Genomic DNA, 24,491 nt, shown 5'->3' on the forward strand with positions numbered 1-24,491 from the left:
AACAATTTATTTAACTAAAACAATAACATCATAGTATATGTATCCATGTTTGTTAACTGATGTGGTTAAACAGTTTAAAAAAAAACTTAGACTGAGTTTTAGCACACTTAAAAAACTTAAATCCTTATTTCCTGATGAATAGCCTTTGGACTATAATGTAACTTAAATAGAAAACTATCTTTAGAAAGATTTTTCCTTTGAAAGCATTTTATTTTAAAAATACAATTTAAATTCAAAAAAATCCGATTTAAATTTTAAAAATCTGATTTTTTTATTTTTAAAAAATAATAATTGATTTTTATCCACCCTGTCCCATTGTAATAATTTTCACTGGAAAATATTTTGTACTGTAGTGGTAGCAGACAACTGTGCTGTGCATTGACACAGGAGATTCAGGTTGAGACTCCCAATAAAGCTTTTAAGTTTGCTTGATGACCTTGGGTGAGACTCTCGGGCCAACTGAAGTGTTGTCATGAAAGATAATTGGAAAGTACTTTGCATAATGCAAATTCCTATACAAATGGTTTCATAAGATGCTTGAGTGGTACTTGGTAATGCAATACATAGTCAAAAAAAAAGAAAGAAAAGGGGGCGAAAAGTCCGGGCATGTATTGCTGTTGTAATATGAACTATCTCAAGGTTCCGCTCCATTCTTCTGAATGAAATGTCTCTTTCTGAGAATGAACAACTCCACACTGAACCAGCTCAAACATAGTCAGTGTAGTATAGTGGTTATTGTTGGGCTAGGACATAGGTTGGGCTGAAAGGCCTATCTGACAGGGCTGCTGTGAAGATATGATGAAGCAGGAGACCCATGATATTGCTACCTTGGAGGAAAACCAGGATATGAACGTGGTATAGGAATAAAAAGCTAACAGGACCAGTGGTCAGGGATGATGGGAGTTGTAGTCCCAAAACATCTGGAGGGCCGAGTTTGCCTATGCCTGTAATAGATATCCCTAAGGATCAAGTCGGGATATGAACCTGCAGACTTATTTACATATAAGAGAAAGGAATCAAAGTCTCTTTTCTGCACTGAAAAGTAAACTTTTCTACCTTTTAGGTACATCTGCAAAGCTTTGTTCAGTACAATTTGGTTAAGGGAGCCTCATTTCCTTAAAGGATATTAAAGCTTTTTGAGCCAGAAGTCATCGTTCAAGTGATGTGATTTGCTATCGGAACAAGAGTATTGTTGCCATCTAGTTTCTCAGTCTTTGGCACAGAACAGGCGTGAAGCACTTTTGGCCCAGGGGCTGGATGTGGCCCTACAGGCCTTTGTATCAGGTCCTCAGGACTCTGTCCAGGCTCTGCCCCTCCCCAAGCCACACCCCTTTCCAGTCCTGCTCCACACTCTCCCTGAGAATGCTTTTGTGTGCCTGGTCTGTTTCCTTGAAGTGTGATCATGCCTCTTGCTTGCTTGATCATGCCTCTCTCTGCTGAAGCCAGGAGAGTCTTGCTCTCCTGGCTTCAGCAAAAGGAACCTGAAGCCTGCGGAGCGCAGCGGGAACTCGCGCTGCGCTCCGAAGGCTTCAGGCGGCTATCCCTGAAGCCTGGAGAGCGAGAGGGGTCGGTGTGCACCGATTCCTCTCGCTCTCCAGGCTTCAGCAAAAGCAACGCAAAGCCTCCGGGGCGTGGAAGGAGCGCTCCCTCTGAGCTTCGGAGGCTTCTTGTTGCTATCGCTGAAGCCAAGGAGCCTGCATTCACTCCATAGGACGCACACACATTTCCCCTTAATTTTTGGAGGGAAAAAAGTGCCTCCTATAGAGCGAAAAATATGGTACATTCCTCTGGCCCTGCCTACAATGCTATATGCTGCCCCCCAAAGGTTGCCGAGCCAGGAATGTGGCCATTTGCCTGAAGAAGCTTCCTCACCCTATGACAGAGCTCTCTCTCTCTCTGTGAGTTTTCATGTGCTCCTCCTCCCAAAATTAAATATCGTTCAGCATTGCTGCAGTTAATATACCAGAAATTATCTAGTTATATCAAAGCTGCAGTGAGTTTTAACAATGTCATGTAGAACTTGGCTACATGATCCTTACAGACTTCTGCTGCCTACAGCTCAGAGTCACACCACTCACAAAAGGAGTGAGTTTGCGTTAGACTAGAGTTTCAGTGCAAAGCATGTTGAAATTCCCATGAGGTGCTAGAAACCACAAGGAGAGATTTAGAAATACTTTATAAAATCAAAAAGAAAGCTACAGGATGTTTAGAATAGTTTGACAGGATTGATTTGGATAAGTCAGAAGGATTCTGCGCCTACTTTGTGTCTTGCCTTTACAACAGAGGAAAGCTGCCAGGGCTTTTGGAAATATTGATGGGGATGGTAAAGCATGTCAGGATGACGCTAGAGCACAATGTGAGGTGGTGTCAGCAGGACTTGACAATCATGCAAGGATCCTGAAGTTTAGAATATCTTCCTCTTACACATGAAAACTTGAGTGAAAAAGCCTTATTTCCTTATCATTCTGAAACAAATCTGCTAGTTAGGCTTCCCTGTCTAAGAAGGTAGTGACACACATAATAGAACCTCCTAGGTGCTTACAGATTAGTTGATAATTGATTTTCAGTCATCAGTAGTTATGTATTAGGGGTAATCATGAGAGAGCAACACGGTTTTCTTTCATGCTAATGCATTCTGGAAGGCAGGAATGCAGTTAATGTATTTATTATCTGCAAGGCTTTTGACCTAGTTGAATATGACATGGTCATAAGAATGTTTGAGGAATGTGCAGTAGAAAAAACTTCCATATGATTGACATGCAGTTGATTGTAAAAAGGCATCATGGAAGATTGTGATATTTATTAGTTACTATTATACCAAACTATTCCTCTAAAGAGCTTTGAAGTGGCTTAAATATATGACTCTCAAGATTCCTAATCTGCGGTAAAACTTTACAACATCTGGTGGTGGTAAGGGTGAAAAGTTCAGTAATCATCCTAGTATTTTGAATGGTCTACATGCTACACCAACTATTCTTATTTGAACATGCCTTTTATGACACTACTTAATGCAGGAATGGTGATCAGCACTACCTTTTCTTACCTGTGTCCCACAATAATGTATTGGAATCACTTCGTGTCTTCCCCTTCCCTTGGTACAATTTCTTTGTATGTCTAGTTATGGCAAGTCCGGTTTTCCCAGGTTTCACTAAATCCTTGCTCTGTAATATTTATTATTTGTATAGAACATAGATGGGCAACTATTTTGCCCTGAAGGACCGAATGGATTGGTGGGTGAATGGTCAGGGCCACATGCCAGAAGCATGACTGGAGGCAGTAGAGCATAGCTTCAGCCTCTTCTCCTCAATTGTTGGATCAGATGAAAGATCTGGGAGCAGGGTGGTTGCCTTCCATGTGCATCAGGATGTAAGTTGTGTTGCATTGCCTTGGTGAGAAGAGCAACCAATGAATTAAATAAATAATAATGATATCAATAATAATAATCAGGCCTAGGACATCAGCAGGTCCCCCTCACCATCCTGACCTGATGGATCCTAGGTGCTGGCAGTGATGGTTCTGACCTTGGCCTCCTCCCGCTGTCTGGCATCACAGCAGCTCCCCGCCATGACCCACTGTTCAGGTAATGCTCTCTTCACTTCCCTCCATCATCATTGCCTTTACCAGTCTTCAGTGTGCAGCCTTCCCCTCTTGTTCAATTCTGGCATCTTGTGAGCGTGCACCCTAGACAGTTGTGACAGCCCCAGCTGCATGCTACCTCTCTACTTACAGAGCCCTTAGTTGCGGGGCAGAGAATCACCACCTGGTTCTTGGCTTCATTGGTTCCAGGTGCCGACCTGACCTTTGATTGGCTTCAGGTGGTAGTGAGTTATGTTCTTTCAATCCTGAGGAACCCCAGTAGCCGCTGGTGCCCTCCTCGTCCTGCCAGTCCTGGCGCCCCCTGCCACACCACAACATCCAGTCCCTTATGAAATGGGAGCATACTTTTATACCAGCCAGCAAGCATGTAGCAGTGCTTTTCCCTCTCATGCCCCCTAAGGCCAGCCCTACATTAGAAGACACGAGGCCTTCACCTCCCTGTACTGGGGAAGTGTAACAGATGGAAATTTAGCAGTGGGTTGACACAGGTGTGGTTGGTAAAGAAAGCAGTCTTTCAGTGATGGAAAAAATCATCAACTAGGAATATCTGGGACCTGCTGACCTGCGTTGTATTAATTGCCTCTTGGAACAGATTTCACAGTAAAAGCAAGCGCCACCACTGCCTGTTGCTGCTATCAGAGCACCATCAGTACCACTCATTAGTAAGGAACCTGAAGGTGCAGACTAGATTGGTATTTTATTCCTAAATCTCACATCCTTGTTGGATATTTTTCCTTGACAATCAAACTATTGATTTTTGACACTCAAATGTACCCCACTTTGGCTATGATCCTTCACTTATCTGGGAGCAAGTCCCATTGAATCCAATAGAGTCTACTTCAGTGTAGACATAGGATCATGCTGTTGGTCATGTTCAGCTTGATCCTACTAACGTTAACTTGGAAGTAAATCACTCCATTCACTCAGTAGGGCTCTTCCCACGTAGGTGTGCTTAATCCACATGTCTATTCAGAAACAAGCCCCATTGAATTCAATATGACTTATTCCCAGGTTTGGATTGCAGCCTAAGATGTAAAACAATTGCTTCTTATTAACCTGTTGAGAGGAGCCTATTGGGTTCACCAGGAGTAGTGTAATTGCTTTGAAAAGAGTTTAGGTAATTGAAAGTACTGGTAGATACTGGCTATTATCGAATGCTTTGGTTTTTTTAAAGATTAGTGTTAAAACCTGTCCTTGGTATAAAGACTATCATCTTGAATAAATGTATTTTAACTGAGTCACTGGGAAGTGGAACTGTTCTCCATTTATAATGCAAGTTTCAAAATAGTAGTCAGTAGTCCCAGATTGTGCACTTGAGGCACATGAGTAAGTAAAAAAGATAAATGGGGATCCTTGTCTCTTCCTTGGAAGGGAAAGAATCAAGGGCATTAAGAAATTGCATGCAGTTTTTGAATATTCAGTCTTCTATTGATATTGCTATGCCAGTGTTGGTAATTAAACACTCTTCCTGTATGGCAGAGAGCCCAGAGCTGAATGTTTTCCAATATAATTATGTACTTTTTATTCAGCTGAAACTGAGGCTTCAGTGTTGTTTGTGCTTGCCTCTTGAACTTCCCTTTATTGCAGTTAATAATTCTTATTTACAGTGGACTTCTATTTGCAAAATAATTAAGGCTGCCACACCTTAACTATTTAAACCAACTTTAAAGGTATTCATGTCAATTTTTTTTTTTAATTCCAAGCACAGTTGTTGGTTTTTTTGTTTTTTAAATGAGTATGGTGGAGCAGGGAGAATGGAGATGCAAATTGAACCTGAGAATAAAATTCTAAAATAAGACTTGGAATTGCTTCAGGGTAGATATATGAAATCCACCTTTCTCTTGCCACACAATAAGTCTAGCTCTTGTCTTAATCAAAGTGAGCTTATAGGAGAGGAGCTTAAAGCAATATATTTTTTGGATTGGTTTCTTTGTTTACCTTGAATGTAATAAGGCTGTCAGCTGGCATGCAACAGGATAACTACAAAATAATTCCAGGATAAAAGCCAAGTTTAGCCAATGAAAGAAGAAACAAAAGTCCTGTGGCATCATGAAGACTGAGAATGTCATTATGGCATGAATTTTCATGAAGCAGTTCTCTTACTTTATAAGATGCATGAAGACTGGCAAAGAATATTTATACAACACACCCATGCCCACTACTCGTTCCTAATGGACATGGATGACGGTTTAACTATTTTGGCTTTGTATTTAAATTAGTATATTTTTGTATGAAAAACTTGCACCTCTCATGAGCAGGAAAGTTGATATAGCTGCAATAATGACTTTCAGGATTATAATTTTGTTTTTGAAATAGACAGCTAGGAATTGCTGCTGGGAATGAAATTATAGATCTGTGGGATGACTGCTTCTATGCATATGTAAATACTACGGTATCAGCAAATGAGCTGTTGAATTGGCAAGCTGAAATGAACGATGCCTGTTGGGGCATTGTGTTCCTGTTTATCATAAAGGAAAAGCTTTGCTCTGACTATAGCAGCTTATTCTGAATGCAAAAACAAAAAAAACCCCAATACATCTTTTTTCAAGGTTTTTTTTGGCACTGAAGAAAAATTCCAGCCTCCTCTGATTCATTCTCATTCTCTCTGTGTGGGGGTAGGGGTGCGTATGTAGAAAGGTATTATGAGCGCACTAAGTTGCTAGCTCTGTAGCTTCATGAACAATGACTATCAAGTTTTTTTCTGATGACTTTGGATGCATCTTTACTAGACTACTGTTGATAGGATAAGGCCGGTTGCTTATTAAATACTTCGGTTGGTGTTGTCGGACAGATTCGCACTCAGGACTGGAGGAGAGAGCCTGCAGAAGGTTCCAGGCTGTGATCTCAAAAGAATGGTACCAGACCATTATCATTTCCCATTATGTACCCTACACAACTACCTCTTCGTAAAAAAATAATTTGTAAATCAAACTTAACTTCATGCACCAATGTCAGTGTACAGTGGTACCTCAGGTTACATACGCTTCAGGTTACATACACTTCAGGTAACAGACTCCGCTAACCCAGAAATATTGCTTCAGGTAAAGAACTTTGCTTCAGGATGAGAACAGAAATTGTGCTCCGGCAGCACGACAGCAACAGGAGGCCCCATTAGATAAAGTGGTGCTTCAGGTTAAGAACATTTTCAGGTTAAGTATGGACCTCCGGAACGAATTAAGTACTTAACTCGAGGTACCACTGTATTAATATTAACACTCTACTATTAATGTATTGATTTGCTTTTTGTTATGCTTGCTATAATTAATGAAAAATAGCTCAGCATTGATTGGAGTGCTTGATATAAAGTTCTATAGAATTTTGAATAATAAAAAAAACCTTTTGCATTATGGCCACCATAATGTGTAAACATGGTCCATGTTTGGTGGGTGTCAACAGCTGGGTCATGGGTTGCTTTGCTTATTTTGCTTATTTTGCTTAGCTCCGTTGAAAGCACTCTTTTGACTAGGAAGCACGGATATAGAATAGCCTGGCACTGGCTGTTTCCCAAGCAAGAGATCCTTTTTGTTTTGGTGCCTCGAGACAGAAATTTCATAGTGTTGTGATGGTGTATATTGGCGTTGTATATTAACAACTACAGCTAGAAGAAAAGTAGTATATCGAACACTCAGTTATTTAAATATTGATCCAGGTAACAGCTCTGAACAAAATGGCACTTGTAGCCATTCCACAGTTTCAGTAGGAGAGATGAGAAGCAGGGCTCATTCCATCAGCTTTGCCGAAAGACCAGCTCCATATATATATATATATATATATATATATATATATATATATATATATATATATATGAGAACTATCCCTGGGTAAAGTTACTTTTTTTCTTTAAGTTCTCAACATTCTTAACCTAGCTCAAGGTTGTCATCTGAACTAGCCAGATGTTTAACTGATAATCAATCTCAGTCAGTCCATCATTTGAAAAATAGGACTTCAGGGCCATCTTGCCCCAAAATGGCAACTAAACATTCTGTCTGGCAACTGCAACTTTGGTTTAAGGAGCCATTTGGTGCCTAGCTTATATATCAGATTTTCTAACACTGAAACCAGGGCTTCATCGTTAAGCTGTCTCCAGACTAATTATGATAGCAGCACGGCAGTAAAAAAGGACTGGGGAGGAGGAAAATGGCTGCAAGCTCATCTCCTAGGGCCTTCATATTAGCACTAAGCCAAAGTTTGGCTTAGTGTGATGTGCAAAGAACACCATAGTTTTGTAAAACTATTTCAACAAACAATAGATATAATGAACCATGGTTTGTCTTCGTTAGGGTGTCAAAACAAGCAGTGGTTAATTTGAACAGAAGAACAATTGGCAAACTCTGGTAATCCTACCAGCTCTAATCCCATGGAACGTGCCCTCGAAAATGTACAAACTGTTTTCAATTTATATAAGGAATCAGTCAAATAAACTTCGTTAGAGATCCCTTGGTTCCCTCCCCCCCATAATAAAACTGATAACTGTCCCTGGGAAATTAAATATTCAGAAAATACCATACTTTTCCATGTATAAGACTAGGTTTTTTTTACTCTAAAATAATGTTTAAAAAATGGGAGTTGTCTTATACACGGAGGTCATCTTCCCCCATTTTCATAAATTTGATTCCCCAAAAATAGGGGTCTTGTTATACATTGGGGGGAGCGTGTTATACACGGAAAAATACGGTATGTTAATAAAAGGATCTGGCAAACCTGCTTAGAGGAATCTGCAGAAAGTTGCACCTGCCCTTTGTCAGTTTCAGTTAAAAAGAAATAATTCCGAACTATTATTGAAGTTTCCTTCTGTTGGTAAGAGAGATGAATACTCAGTCTATTGATATTTGGAATCATATGAATTAGATTAGCCCCTTCAAAATTGTAACAAAGATCAGATTGTAAGTGTAATTGTACAGGTCAGAAGAACTGTGGAAGGGTATTTTTTAAGACATTGCAGGCTTCCTAGATCAATCTGAGTACTTGGTTATTTCCTCTTGGAGTATAGCAGGATGAGCAAAAAAGAAGAGGCTATCGATCCTGAATTTATTTCCTATGTGAAACCATTTGACTTATTTTGCTTACCAGAAACTTGGCTTATAAATATTTATACTGCCCATCTGTGAGGTTTTAGGATACTGTCTCTCTCAGCTTTTAAAGTATCCAAGTGTAGTTGTGGGAGAGGCTGTTCTCATTTCTGCAGATATTCAGATATACTGTAGACAAAATACTTTAAAATTAACAAATAATGGGCATAAATAAACTGTTAGGGGAAAAATACTTCAAGAATTTATTGATTTCCCTTAAATCAATAAACCACCAAGTTAAGGAGGTTTTAAGCAAGTACTATTGTATATTGAGAAAGCATACAAAGACCAGATATTTTGTTGTTTGGGGATTTTAATGTGTAGGGATAATGAATGAATGAGTAACCACAATCCTTTTGGTACAAATGGTGTAAATTTCTTAGGGTAGTTTTGTGAATAAATAACTGGTGAATTCTGCATTTCACTACATATAACAGGAGTGGGGAACCTCAACCCTGGGGTCTGAATGTGACCCTCCACTCCACTGTGTCTGGCCCTTGTGACTCTCTACAGGACACAACACTTGCTGATTCTGCTCTGTGCCCTCCTTGAGTACTTTTCATGAGTATAATGTGCCTTTGGACCATGATGATAACCTCTTATTGCCTGGATGGAGACACAGGTGCGAATAGAAACCTACAGGCATCTGCTATATCACTTAGATGGATTTTTTAAAAAGCCAATTTTGTAGATTTCTCCAACAACGGGAGCGGAGTCGACTACATTCTTGTTTGTTCAGCGTTGTTTCTGAGGTAAAAAATTTAAGGGTCAAGTTCCTAGTGATCATCTTTCACAGAGGTACGGACTTGGGCTTCAGATTGACGTCACTCGCGCTATCATGTGTGCGCAATGTGAGATGACGTCATGCATGCGCTACTTGCCTGCCGCCACCCACTGCTTTGCCTCTACTTGCTCTCTGGCACTGCCACAGAGACTATTGGAGCTCGCTGTAGCCGTGGATGTGTCCTGTGGAGCTGGTGCTTATGTTGCACCATGTGATGTCACACATGTGACACGTTGGGTCACCTGGCTGGGCACCCACAGTGGAAAGTTTGTGGGTGCTGAGAGACACCCGCTCCCCCCCCCGACCGAGATGGTGCCCATTATCTTTCACTAGGATGCACAAGGAGCAGCAACAGGTGAGCACCCATTGCTGTGTCCCAGCTCCTGCCAACCTAGCAGTTCGAAAGCACGACAATGCGAGTCGATAAATAGGTACTGCTGCGGTGGGAAGGTAAATGGCATTTCCGTGCACTCTGGCTTCTGTCACAGTGTCCTGCTGCTCCAGTAGCAGTTTAGTCATGCTGGCCACATGACCCAGAAAACTCTCTGTGGACAAACTCCGGCTCCCTCATCCTGAAAAGCAAGGTGAGCGCCGCACCCCATAGTCAAATTCTACTGGACTTAACCGTCCAGGGGTCCTTTACCTTTTACCTTTATATTGAGGAAAGCTATACTGCATGGATATCGTCTGTGCAAGGTGATGGGGTTTAAGAGATGACTTTATAAATAATGGCCCATTTAATCTGGCATATTAAACCATACTTAAAACAACCTGTGATTTAGTGTGAATGAGCAGCATGCTGGTGCGCACTTCTCAAAAGTTTGCACTTCACTCCTTCCCTGTTCCTGCTGCATCGGGGAGGAACTAGACTAGGGAGATTCTGGTTTGTCATTATGTACAAACCTGGGCTTATGGCTTGTTTTTTGGTTTCTGCTTGTGGCTTGTATGGAGAAAAACAAACCATGAGCCCAGGTTTGCATACAATAACATCCTACGTGACGTGGGAGAAGTGAGACGACGTATTTTGAGCAGTGTGCACCAACACACGAAGGGGGGTTGGGGGGGGGGTTGTGTGGACAAAAGGCTCATGTATATCCAGACTTAATAAACTTGAGATCATCTGAACAACAGCCATACTGGTTACTTGCAGAAAGAGGTGCATCACACTCTTGAATGATATGAGCTTGACCTGTAAATATTTATGCCAACATACTGTAGCAAGCAACATTTGTCTGAGTATAATTATTGTAAGTGTACATTAGTGAAAAGGCTTTTAAAACCCATTTAACTCTAATTTGCTTGTTATCCTAATTATTCCTAGGGTTCTGATTAGTTAGGGATGTTTTAGTGTGGGATGTCTTTACTGCTGCTTTCAAATTCATGAGATTTGAGTTATGTTCTTATCCTGTTGTCTTATAGGTAAGTTGCTTTGATCACTTTCTCCTCCATTAATATGCAACTTTCCTTAGGAGACGAGCCACATTTTTGAACAGAGATCTTGAATTCAAGTAGCATCTCATCTCAGAAGTTTTAAAGATGTTTTACTAGTACTGGAACTGCTACTGATTACTTATATGCAACCCAGTGACAACTTCTTTTAAGGATGAGGAATTGAGGCAGAAGCTGATAGAATCACTTTTGATTTGCACAGGCTAATAGAGGCCAATCTGTTCTCTCCGTGTTGTGCACATTCTTATAATCAAATTTTCTGCCATAGTGATAGATGTGAGCTTGTGCATGCCTATCTGGTGTACAGTGCGCCATAGACACATTAGAATATCAGTGGTACAGCAGTGAGGAAAGCATTGCCATGAACACTGAAACAAATACTGGCTTTCAGGCTTCATGAAGTGATAAACACTGCTGTCCTTCCAGCTGATGCAAATATTAGTTCTGTAAGTAAAGGTAAATTAAGTGTGCTGTAGGTTTAGCAATCTTGTTTCGAATTCACAGCTCCTGAAAGACCAAGCTAAGCAATATATAGGGGAAACGAAACATTGGCTTCCTACATTTTAAATGTAGATGCTAGGAAGTTGTGCAGATACCCCTTAAGTATGTATGTATGTATCTATTTATTTATTTATTTATTTATTTATTTATTTTTCAGTTTTAAATTTAACAATGATAATCTTTACCTTTAATCTTCCTTTATATTTGTATCCTTCATTTTGACTTCCCTCTACTCCTTCTCTGGTTACATAGAGAAACCGTTTAATTAAACTGCACCTCCCCCCTTGACATCTTTTTTATTATAATTCTGTCTACTCCACACACACCCCAACAAAATCACCTTTTAACTGCTTGGTTTTATATTAATCCTGCTAATGCGTTTAATTGTTTACAATAGTTCTTTAAATCAATGAAACTTGCCCATTCTTCAATGTCTGGAAAAATCTGGACATATGGCAACCCATATCAGAAGTGGTGATTTTGGCGATTTTGGGGGGGAGGGAGCTCTAAAACTTCTTTTTGTGATTTTGCAAAATAAAACTCCCAACAAGTTTGGCCAAAAAAAGCTCAACAACTTGAATACATGGCTACTGTATTTTAGAGACCAGGGGCTTATGCACAGTCTTCAAGTAATCATCATTTTAATGGCTGACATTCTAACATCCATTAAATTTATTTTATGGATGGCTGTTACATGATGTATAATGGATGTTTGTTTGTTCTGAAGTCTGACCTTGTCTATAAATGCCAGTAAAAAGATTTAAACCCTTCAACACAAATGATATACTCAACACCATTTTATTGTGCGTGTACAAAGCTTATTAGAGGATTAATTGGAACCATTAACATTCATTTTCCTTCTGATGGAAGTTTGCAGCCAGATAACTTTACTGTCATATGTTAATAACACAGAACTTTACTTATGTGAATCTGTCAATTTTCTAAAAAGATAGGAGATGGAGATATTTCATCTGGGCTCATTTAGATGCCTGGGAGAAATGTTTAGAAACCAAAATATTCCTAGAAGCCAACAAAAAATGTCTAGGTGTTTGGGCAATTAGATCTCTTGAATTTTTCTAGCCTTGGGGGCTATTTCTTGTGGAAGAAAAGGGGGTGGGGAGTATTTTACCATTGGATCAAAGAATAATTGTTCTGTTTGTGTCAAGCAAATAACATATGTAGCTGCATGAACTCTTTTGGTTCAACACACTTTGCTCTAACACAAGGCCAAACAGATCGCATTCTTATAATAATCACCACACCTTTAGGTTGCCCAGGTCTGTGAGGGCTGTTGGGAATTAACCAGCTGTGAACAGTAAAATTTACTGTCTTATTGACTTTTCTAAACTTGGGTGGCTTTTGCAGCCTCCTTCTTACACCTCTCCTCAACTTTTGAAATAAAATGATGTGGTTTAAGCTTAATAAACAACGGAGGAGCAAGTGAACTAATAAGCAGATTTATCCTAGAAATCAGAACAGAAACGTGACTGGACTAAAAAGGCAGACGAAAGGACATTCTAACCAATACTGACTTGGCACAGATACTGAATTGCCAGATGGACTTGGCTTCCAAATGTTGATTCTCAGCTGGCATAGACTGTTGGCAACATGCATCCAAGTTGGCCAGTCCAAACAAGACACATACCTCTGTTAGAAAAACTTAAGTATAGGCTTTTTAAATACATGGTAATCGATAGCAGAAGGCAAGCTGGGGCAACAGCACTCACCTGACCTCCAGTCAGTTGCGTCACTGCTGCTTACCACTGCAAAAACATTGTGATGACCTCTTCTTCTACCTTGGTAAGCAGCAACAGTGAAAGGATGGGAGGTTAGGTGAGCACTTCTGCCACACTTCTGAGAATACTATTACAGTCCACATGTGACAGAAGAGCTACCTCTACAACTAGGCTGGGAAACCTGTGGGCCTTAGATGTTGCTGGAATACATACAACTTCCTTAATCCCTGACCTTTGGCCAAGCTGGCTAGGGCTGATGGGAACTGGAGCCCAACATTATCTAGATGACTGCAGGTTAGCACTCCTCCAGAATTTGTTCGAAGTTGTAATTAAAAGGTGATTTGTAGAAAGGGTTCAGTACTGAATGTGATCCAGGGAAGGAAGTTCCATTAGCACTGTTGCCCAGGGGAACATCTGATGGAACTCAAAGCGAAACACACGGCGGCAGGCAGGGGCTATAGAAGAATGGACTCTGAACCTGCTTGGCCATGTACAAGTTCTCTAATAATTAAGTAACTGCCCCGCAAATTTTTGGGAATCTTCTGCTTTTGATTATGGCCTTTGTTTCCACACTACTCCTATAACGTTTAAAGAGCAAACACCCAAAGCGACAAAACATTTGCGAATGGAGTTCAGTATTATATGCAGAGTAGTTGTTTTTTTAAAAAAATACAATGTTTTTTTCTAATATTACCTTGAAATAGATTTGTAGCAGCAGGAACTGGTGGTGTAATTTTATGGGAGAAAAATGTATAGTCGCACAATTTTCGGTTGCATTGAGATATGTTCTTGATAGCTTCTAGGGTAAAGAAAACCCCAAAATATCCTAATTCCTTTATTGAGCTCCACAAGAGAGAGAGGGGGAGAGAAAAAGAGAGGTAGTTGAGTGGCACATAGTAACTGCATTTGCAAACACTGATTCCTGAGATGGATGGATGATGGAAGTCTTCTCATCTTGGGAAACAGGAATGAGCAGCTGATGTACGTATAAGGAGAATGCTTTTTCCAAAACCTCTACCGTTGACACCATTCAGCAGCCTAAGACTTGGCCTGCACAGAGGTGAACAAGTGAAAGCTATTCAGCCCTTGCTTATCATTTCAAAGTATGACCCTTATTTAAGGAACTAGTTGCCAACTTGGCCTGTGAACCTTTTGCACAGAGGCTGCCATATTTCTTCCCTTGTAAAACACCTCACTCCAGTGATTATGGTAGTGAATCATAAACTGCTTTCAAGCCATAAAAACTTAGTATGTGTACCTTGGCACATTTAGCTGTATGCTAAAGTGACATTAATCCTACTAGGCCATATTTTTCGGTAACTAAGCACCCTCAGGCTAACTTTTGAGGAGCCTTTAAGGGGTGGTAAGCAAGTCCTTGCTCATCATGGATGTGTACTGATTTTTCAGATGACTTACTAATAGGAAAAGGGGTTTTGTTTCTTATTTTTAGTTCACTTTAATTCCTTTATTTGCTTTGAGATGTGTGGACCAATATATTTCTTTTATCCTACCCACAGCATATGCATATATATATATATATATATATATATATATATATATATATATAATTTTAAAATTCTTTTTCTTTTTAATTACAGGAGCTCCAGTTTCAAAGGCTCACCAGAGAGCTTGAGGTGGAAAGGCAGATTGTTGCCAGTCAGTTAGAAAGATGCAGGCTTGGAGCAGAATCACCGAGCATTGCAAGCACAAGGTACACATCCTGGAGTCTTTAATTCCCAAACTGTCATTTATGTACTTGTAACAAACATTTATTTCATCGCACTTGGTGCAATCTCAGATTCTCTTTTAATGTGTGAGCATTGTATTTGTCACTGATTGATGTTACAGTTATTTTTGCGAATGGCTACTTGAGATTCTTGGATTTTATCAGTGCTTTTCCCCCCTTAAAAAATGTTTAGGGTTCTCTCATTTTCCTATTCATATTGAAATACTGCCCCTCAATGAGGCCAAACTTAGATTCACACAGTGTTTAGGGGTATGCATCCTGTCCTCCCCAGAAAAAAGCACTGGATTTTATAGTTTAGGAATTTTGGTTGCTTGATTACTCTCCAGATGGTCAACCCAACAAACAATGAATGTATGCTTGGGTGGCTGCAGTTAACCATTTATGGAGAAGTAACTTTCCGCTGTGTGCAGGTTCCCGTTTAGTAAGCTGATCATCAGAATCCTTTTACGTGTGAGAATTTTGCCATTCCTCTCCTTCCCTAGATTTCTGATTTATAGGATCAGATACATTAGTAAAATACCTTTTGACACTTTTCTGGGTGTCCCTTGGTGAAGAGAACTATGATACTGTCGCTGTGTTTACACCACAGCAACCTTGGTGTCACCTCACCCCTTTCCCTCCTGGTAAGCACCCTGCCCCACTAACAACTATTTTGCAATTTGCAAATTCCTTACTGCCTTCCTCTGCTTTTCTCCTCCCATCTCCTTTGGAGTAAGGACCCCCAAACTGCAGGCAGCATCCCAGCATGAGCAAGAGGCTTATGAAGTAGAACAGTGTTGCCTCAATGGCTCCCTGCCCCTCCTCAGATACACTGGGGCTATCACTTACGTGGATTTTATTGTTGTGATCATAGCTTTATGTGGACTGCTGAAAAATAAATGAAAAGGAAGAAAGAGGCAGGAGAGCCTTGCTTGATAGGCTCTGGAGGTTCTCATGAAATCTCGCAGGACCATCGGAGATCTCACAGGAACCTCCCAGAACCTGGTAAGAAGGCCAAGGGCTTAAAAGATCTTTCCACCTAGAGATTTCCCAGCACAAAAATAGCTTTTAGGCCCTCCATCTTGTTTGCTGGGCTCTGTGATGTCACATGAGTTTTTGCAAGATCTAGGATGGCAGGGGCAGTTCCAGTTCCAGAAGTTGTTCTGATTTTGCATGATTTTGCCTTTGCAAGCGATCTTGTGGACTTAGGGATCATCTGGCTGACAAAATTTGAAATCATAATATTGGACTGGATCAACCTCTTTTATTCATCCAGAAGGCAGTTCAAGTTTGGTTTGGGCCTGGAATTAAAATGTGTCAGTTGTTATTCTCCTGGAGAACAGAAGCTGTACAGATGCCTCCATGTACGTGGAGAAGGGGCAATGCCTTAAAGTGTTCTGTTCTGTTAGATCCACAATTTAAACAATAAGCAAAAAGCAAAAAAAATCAGAGTGGTTTGGGAAACACAGCCAGATCGGTAGGGTACAATTATTATTATTATTATTATTATTATTATTATTATTATTATTATTATTATTATAAAATGTGTGGCAAATGTGTGAAAAAATAGAGCTAGTTCTCAAAAGCAGTTCTGGATTGCTTAATGAATGGATGATACAGTATTTTGAAGATGTGCAGGTAGCTTAGACAAAGAGAAGGCTTTTTTAGTGGATGTGCTAGTGTGCCTTCTTTGGTATAGCTGCTTCTGCTTCAGAGAGGTCCTGCTGGCATTGGTGTTATCTTTCAGGTGTCATATTTTGCCTTCGCTACTTGCTTTATTCTGTTGTGTTAAGATCCTTAAAACTGGTGGGTTGGCTTTTTGTTTTTTAATGTGAGCCACCTTGAGCAACTTATTTGAGAAGACCAGATAGAAATACGTAGGTAAAATAAAAATAAATAAATAATCAATTATAGAACCATACCCGGAAGTGCTGGGTGGTAATTTCTGCTTGGAGGTCATAGAATCATAGAGTTGGAAGGAACTCTGAGGATCATCTAGTCCACCCTGCTTGCAATGCATGAATATGCAGCTGTCCCATACCAGGATCGAACCTGCAACCTTGGCTTTATCAGCACCAACCAAGCTATCCACATGCACCTCTGCCTTCAGTCAGCCAAAACATGCTTCACAATCAAAGTGTGGAGTTTACACTAGTTCATACTAGCTTCACACCATCACAAGATTACTGCTGTCACCAAGTCAGAGAGACAAGTCCACAACAAAGTTTTGTGGAGGTTGTCCTGTATAAACTGGAGGGAGGGGCAGGGGAGGCACAGCAAAATAGGACCTCAAATAGTCAGAACACAACACTGCACTGAAGCTAAAATAGATGGAACAAACAAAAGCAACTTGGGTTCTCATGAGTTAGAACGTACTTATTGCTTTCTTGGTGCTTTCCATGTCCTATAATGCAATATTACACTTTATACCTATCAACATCTGCAACAAACAAGTGATACTGATCATTCTTGTTTAATAGGTGGCTGTCCAGATAATTAAGGTAATAGAGGCTTAGGAAAAATCATTAGCAGGGAAATTAAATCAATTTTTCATGCATGTAATTTATGTAACCTGTCAAACATTCAGAAGCAGCTATTTTTCTAGCCAAGCACCTAGCTGCTCAACTAGTGGCAAGATTTCCATAATAACTGGAAAGCGCGGCACAATGTAGAGGAGTTTAAAGAAGAAATGAAAGGCTGAAATGTTCATGTTTAGGTTTGATAACTGAGTGGCTGGCATAAAACGAAAATAGCCCAATGTGCACAAGTCCCTGCCCACTACGTATTCCTTTCATTACGCATGTGATCTCTTTGAATTTTCAATCAATGGAGTTACTAAGTGTGCAAGAGATTGAAAAGCATCTTAGAATGATGTCCACACACACAGGACAGATGATAAATATGCATATACAACACCATATTTTGTTCAGTTGTATTGCATGTGAAATTAGTGGAGATAATGGTGACATTTGGATAATCACTTTGGTGCTTAATAAGCAGAGAAATGAATGAGCCCTTTGCCTGCACATGCAGTCCCTTCATCCCTCCTTTTCTGTGAGCTGCAGTTATTACAATATGTTTCTAATTGGTTGCAGTTTCCTGCTTCATACAAACTGGGAAACTATGGTTACCAGCTCCAGAATAAGCCAGGATGTCAAATCATGTTCTAAATTTGATTTAATATTAAACCAACTTCAATTAATGGCTTCATATCCTAGCTTGCTCCAGAGCAGACAATTATAGTTTCCTGGTTCAGACAAAATAAGAAATTATGGTTAGAAGCTTCCTGGTTTAATTGCAATTTACATGAATGGTCTGTTGGAATGGGCAAAACACTTGTTTATATCTAGACTTATTAAGCCTAAATAATCACCTGAACTGGGTCACTGTCCATTAATTTTTGTCTCCTTGTTAGCATATTTCATGTCTTCTTCACCATTTGACGGCATTAATCTGTAAGAGCGTTTGAAAAATCACATGTCGATTTGTGAATATTTTCCTATAATACAGTAAGTAATGGAAGGAACGGGCCGGAGGGAAACCGTTAAGTGAGATGTATCTTGGAAATTTGTCAGCAGCAATTTGGCTCTAAATCTTGTTGGTCAACATTTTCTCCAGGATAAGTGCTTGCTAGGCTGTATACATCTAATATATTTTCTAGCTCTGGCGCATCTTTTGGATTGGGGGGGGGGGACGACTCGCTACCATATAGTTTGAGATTTATATTTGGAGGAAAATGAATAAATAACCCGAAGGGTTCTTTTACTATTTCAAATGCATACTGTGGATTGGACAATTCCTTAAATGTTCTCATCCCCACCAAATCAGTCCTAAACACTTAGAACGGTTACCTACAAAAAGAAACAGCATGTCTTGGTTAGAAGCGTATCTGTGGGGCCTTCAGGGCCACATGTCTCCAGAAGCTGGAATCTGCTGGAGCAAATGCCTCCTTAGTTACAATTTGAAGCTAAACACAGCATCACAATGCAATCAAACGGTACGTCTCATAAAGTAGCCTGTAGGAGGTATGAATAGTGACCAAGATGTATAACTTTAAAAGAGGATTGGACAGATGGAGGATAAGGCTATTCCTCCAGCGTCCGAGGTAGTATGCTGGAAATCACAAGTGCGGGAGCGTTCTGTTGCACTTATTTCCTGCTTGGAGCTTTTCCATAGGCACCTGGTTACAGCATACTGGAATAACTGGGCTTTTAATCCAACCCAGCAGAGTTCTTATTTTGTTCTTAGTAAGCAGCATGGCAAATTGTGCTACACGCTCTTTGCAAACTGCTTAACTGATAGGATATTCACAACACCTATTCTGTCCGGTAGGCCTCGCACTCAATGATGTATATAATTTTTTCAAAAAAAAATTGTATACCACCCTTCATCCAAAACACAGAAACATTTTAATTACTCCCATGGAACCTGTGTTTAAGACATTCAGTGGTATGCTTGAAATCAAAGGCAGATTTGATGCACAACTATCAGGGAACTCATTCTTTGCTACATTGCCTTTTCAATATGTTCAAATGACAGTTTTCTGGGTTTGAGTAGATGCTGTACAGCAGCCTCCCCAATCTGGTGACCTCCAGATGGTTTGACCGGCAACTCCCATCATCCCTGACCAAAATGGGTGCAGCTTATGGAGGTTGTAGTACAGCAACATCTGAAGAGCCACTGATTGAGGAAGGCTGCTCTTAATAGTATCATACAGTGGTAGAAACAACATTTGAGATCCGCTGTGTATAAAGGTAATAGGTAACACAACAGGTTGGAGTGAAGAACCAGGGGATCCGTATTCTTCTTTGCCAACTAGCATTAAACATCGCTTCTGAAATGTCTCAACTTATGGCTCAGACATTTGACTCACTCTTCCATTACAGTCACTCGAGCCTCTAATTCTCCCCCAGTGAATTAAGCAAGTGCTGGCAAGGATGCAATAGCAGTGTCCAAAGGCACCCTTTGCACCTCATCAGCCACAGGTCTAAATAATTAGGGAGTGTGAGATTGCAGCACTAGTTTCTAAACTCCTATTGTAGCCCTCGTTCAGTCACTAAACATGTTTTTATTGTAATGCACATCTAAAATAGATATAGTCAGGTTTCCTCAAACTTGGCCCTCCAGATGTTTTTGGCCTACAACTCCCATGATCCCTAGCTAGCAGGACCAGTGGTCAGGGATGATGGGAATTGTAGTCTCGAAACATCTGGAGGGCCGAGTTTGAGGAAGCCTGGATATAGTCACAAGAGCTTTGGTTATACCTTTGCTCGGTTTCTGATGCACTCCCCCCGCCCCCCGTGCATCTCTCAAATCTTGAATTTGGCAGCTAAGCAGGTGTCCAGGCATCTGCTTACAAAAGGCCAGTGTCCTAGCAAGAAGAGACACTTCACAGCTCACATCCCCTTCGCCTGGCTTTCACTCTGCTGTGGTATGGAGGAGTCAAGAAACAGCAGGCATTTTGCCTTCTTTGAACCTCAGCAGAAGCAAGAGACCCTATTGCGCCTTTTACATGTGCCAGAGGGAAAGGGATGTGCAGCAAGTCCTGGATACTAAGCCAAGCAAATTTCTGTGGACTATTGCTTTTCCTAAGTTGCTTCATATTTTATACATGTGAATCGTATACGAATCTTATATAAATTAATAATATTTCAGCAGCTGTATTTGAACTTCAGCTCCTGAAAGTTACTGTACTTTAACTCTTGAAGATAGTGACCATAGCTATTTGCTGCTGTATGCATCAAGCATACACAATATGTACAAACAGATACAAAGCAGGCAGTCAGGAACTGTTCTTATTCATCAGTGCTTACGTTGCATATACACATACTAGGAGTGGAAGAGTCCGAACATACAAACTTTTGACTAAAGGCTAGACTTTTGCTTAAAGCCTGAATGCTACCTCTGGGGCTGATAAATAGTAGGCTCGCTTCCAAACACCCTATTACAGCCAGGTTTGAGCATGATGATTGCTCTTCTTATCACCCAGTTACCCTTTCCTTGGAACTAATATCCAGTGTCGTTCTGTATGTGGATGTTCAATTTTTAGTCCTTTACTCCCACAAAATGTCTCTAATTCCCCCTTTACAGCTGTCTATGGTCTGTTGCATGTCTCAACAAAGGACCGCTCACTCACAAATAGTGAGGTCTGGAAAAACCCTAGGCGGTTTAGGTCTTAGTGAAGTAGTTTATTATGTGTCGTCGTCCCCCCCCCCCATTCTCTTCCACCTCTGAGCGTTCCTCAGAGAAGCCCCTTCGTGACCTTTCTTGGACGATGCCATGCTTTATGGAATTCCATCGAGCCCAATGAAGCCATTTCACTTCCCTTTTCTGTATCTTGTGATTTAATGTCACCCTGTCCTCCGTGCATGCTATCCTTTCCCTGAATTCAAGTCTCCCAGCAACCCCAGATTTGTAAAGGAGTAGTTAGATTGGTTTTGGAGCCAGCTTTCAAGCCTTCCATCTCTGAAACTTCCCCATGTTTCATCGATGGTTGGATTTAAATGAAATGTAATGGCCTATATGCTCATTTACGCAAAGACACAATAAATGTTCTTAGCTAATATCAGAAAAGGGTTGTTTCTTAAGCCAAGTGTGATGGTCACAGATTGAAATATACAGTGGTACCTCAGGTTACATATGCTTCAGGTTACATACGCTTCAGGTTGCAGACTCCTCTAACCCAGAAATAGTGCTTCAGGTTAAGAACTTTGCTTCAGGATGAGAACAGAAATTGTGCTTCAGCGGCGTGGCGGCAGCAGGAGGCCGCATTAGCTAGAGTGCTGCTTCAGGTTAAGAACAGTTTCAGGTTAAGAATGGACCTCCGGAACGAATTAAGTACTTAACCAGAGGTACCACTGTAAAGTCTTGAATGAAAGCTTATAGGTTTTTTTAAAGTTATTATTATTATTATTATTATTATTATTATTATTATTATTATGCTTGCTTTAAAAGAGGAAGTATAGGAAGAGTACAGTAAACAGCCAGCCAGTTCCGGCCAGTGAATACTGGAGAAGTACATCTCTAGAAGTGCAGTTTATTTGGAGCAGTTGACTGAAGCAGAGCTCTTGAAGCAGCCATTTTTAATTACTTCTACTCATTGCCATTCTGTTCACAAACATTTTATGCCACAAGTCAATTTCCTCTGGGATGTAAAAATCCAAATTGTAATGGTCCCCACCAGCTGGAATTAAAAATGTATATCTAAATCTCCTGTAGAGCATTTATGCTTTAGGTAATTTACCCAGTGTTCCTATTAAACTGAAGCATTCAGGCTGGCTGTAACAAACCTAATACTGTGGCATTATGAAGAATTCAGACTGAATAGCTTCCAAAACTAGTGGGGTAGTTTATTTTGTTATTTGTAGCCGATCATTTCTTGTTCCACACCAATAAAAACAGAACATTATTTTGATTTATATTGGAAGTAAAGAACTCCTGCAGTAGGCCAGTGAAGTGTTAAACTCAATAAATTGAGTGCTGTATTTGGAAAGTTCCAAAAACTGAATACCTCAGCTGTCTCTGTGTGTATTGGTTGAAAAAATTCTAGCCAGACATTCAGCATATTAGCTGAATGCTTGACATACCTGAATGTATACCTTAATGTAGTAGGGTTTGGTCCAGTGAATATACCCATCATCTGAATATCTTCATCCTGTTGAAAAGCATTTTGTTAATATGTTATTGGGGAATTGTTCATGTTTGTTTGTTACTGTTATTTATTAAATTTGTATACCACCCTTCATCTGAACATGACAGAGTGGTTCACAACACAAAAATACAAAATGAAAGCTACAATATAATAAAAAACCAATAACCCTTATGCCCCTAAAAACAGATTTAAAAGGCCATAGACGGTTTAATCAGCCAAAGGCCTGGTTATGGACAAATGTTTTTGCCTGGCACCTAAAGACATGGGGTGAAAAGGCCAAATCATGAAGGCTTTTTAGACAGTCTAATGCATATCGCAATATATAGGTCCTATGCTTCTATAAATCTGCATAAAGAACTTCCCCACACCACAGGGCCTCTATATTGAGCTATGCATCATGGACCAGGGTTGCATTGATTTATTGATTTGAAATGCTTCTAGCCCAGCCTTCATCTATAAAGATTCCAGAGCAGTGTGCATATACTAAAATAAAATTTTAGTTTGGTTTGATGCCCAAGCATACCTTCCTTTTCACCAGACACATTGAACCATCCAAACGATTCCAGCCCCTCCTTTCCATACAGTGGTACCTCTGGTTATGAACTTAATTCGTTCCGTAGGTCCGTTCTTAACCTGAGGCGCCCTTTCGCTAATGGGGCCTCCTGCTGCCGCCACATGATTTCTGTTCTCATCCTGAGGTAAAGTTCTTAACCCGAGGTACTACTTCCGAGTGAGCGGAGTCCGTAACCTGAAGTGTTTGTAACCTAGGTGTTTGTAAACCAAGGTACCACTGTATTTCTTTTCTGGCTGAGTCATTGTTCCGTGGCTACTGAACATGCTCAACCCTCTCTGGGCTGTTTTGGGATTTCCCCCCCTTAGGGATTTTTGGGGCCCTTTTTTATTTCTATTTCTGCAAACCTTTGCCCTCCCCCGCAGGCTGCAGTGCTTTTCTCTTGGTTGTGAATTGTGCCATTTTAGACAGCACTTACCCTTGAACTTTGCAAATAGAGGAAGTGATATTCATTCATACTCCATCATGTAGTAACAATAAAAATTACTTTCCCTATCAATTCAGCAATCTAGATACCATGTAAGTGAGTATTAAGGTAATTTTGAAAAGCAGTGTGTATACATCCTTTGGAAGTTCTCTTTTTAATATGTCTATTAAAATATTTTTGCCGATTTTCAGAATTAATTGGTTGTGTCTTTAGTATTAAATGGGATGTGTTTGGCTAAGAAATTTTGTTCATTTTCTAAAGGTTAATGAGGTGTTCTTTATTATATATGCCTTCCCCACTGTCATTCCAGCTCCGAAGCCTGCCATTGTACTATAATCCATCTAAATGTATTTTAGCATACACATCCCATTTGTTTTATACAGTATTCATTAAGTGACTGTTGCATTTATTACATTTTTATATGAATTACATAAGCTGTTTTTTCCAATCTGTGAGTTTTATGGGGCAGAAGAGGAAGAAAGGGGCAGCTGTTAGCCTTCAAAATAGGCTTGTTTTTATCGTCAGGGACAACATCTGATGGGCTGCCTAAGCAAACATTACAGCTTTGGTTTTCAGTTTTTGGGTCAGGACCTACAAGGGGTTGTGTCATGACCTAAGATTGTACCATTCCACTAGTTCTGAAGTGGAGTTGGAAAGCCTGTAGTGTGTGCCTCCCTCCACATGTTGGTAGAATCTAGCTACATTGGTCACAGTCCAACATGGCCAATGATAAGTTCCCCATCCCTTTTTTAAAAGGGTCTTTTTTCAGAGAAGAATGGGAGATGAGGTTAAAGGAGACAACGTGAAAAACAATGGACACATTATTATTATTTTAAATAAAGAGGATCCCATGTTGTAACTGGGGGTGAACTGTGTTCCTGGATTTGACTGTTTTATATAGCAAATGAGTCAGCAAATGAAGTGACCTGGCCCATCTTCCCTTTGCCTCTGTATTTAATATGGCAACCTTTCAGAAATAA

The 24,491-nt window shown here is 40.2% G+C and overlaps 1 protein-coding gene and 1 long non-coding RNA gene across 23 annotated transcripts in view; one reads left to right on the forward strand and one right to left on the reverse strand.

The window, feature by feature from the left end:
- PKP4 (plakophilin 4) overlaps positions 1-24,491 on the forward strand; it is a 94,514-nt gene that overhangs the window by 26,281 nt on the left and 43,742 nt on the right. For all 21 annotated transcript variants that reach the window (XM_083493641.1, XM_083493657.1, XM_083493660.1 and 18 more), the window contains exon 3: positions 14,735-14,847. In XM_083493641.1, coding sequence (XP_083349767.1) covers positions 14,735-14,847 — 113 coding nt within the window. The remainder of the gene's footprint in view (positions 1-14,734; positions 14,848-24,491) is intronic.
- LOC310703250 lies at positions 8,395-23,004 on the reverse strand. Of its 2 annotated transcripts, none has more exons than XR_014524037.1 (4): positions 18,718-23,004; positions 18,236-18,315; positions 13,831-13,935; positions 8,395-8,795 (listed from the first exon to the last, which is right to left on the reverse strand). It is a non-coding gene; the product is annotated as an uncharacterized lncRNA (long non-coding RNA). The 2 variants fall into 2 exon arrangements; XR_014524038.1 differs by having other exon boundaries at positions 18,714-23,004.

Source organism: Podarcis liolepis (assembly GCF_965112155.1).
Source record: "Podarcis liolepis genome assembly, chromosome: 1".
Lineage (NCBI taxonomy): Eukaryota > Metazoa > Chordata > Lepidosauria > Squamata > Lacertidae > Podarcis > Podarcis liolepis.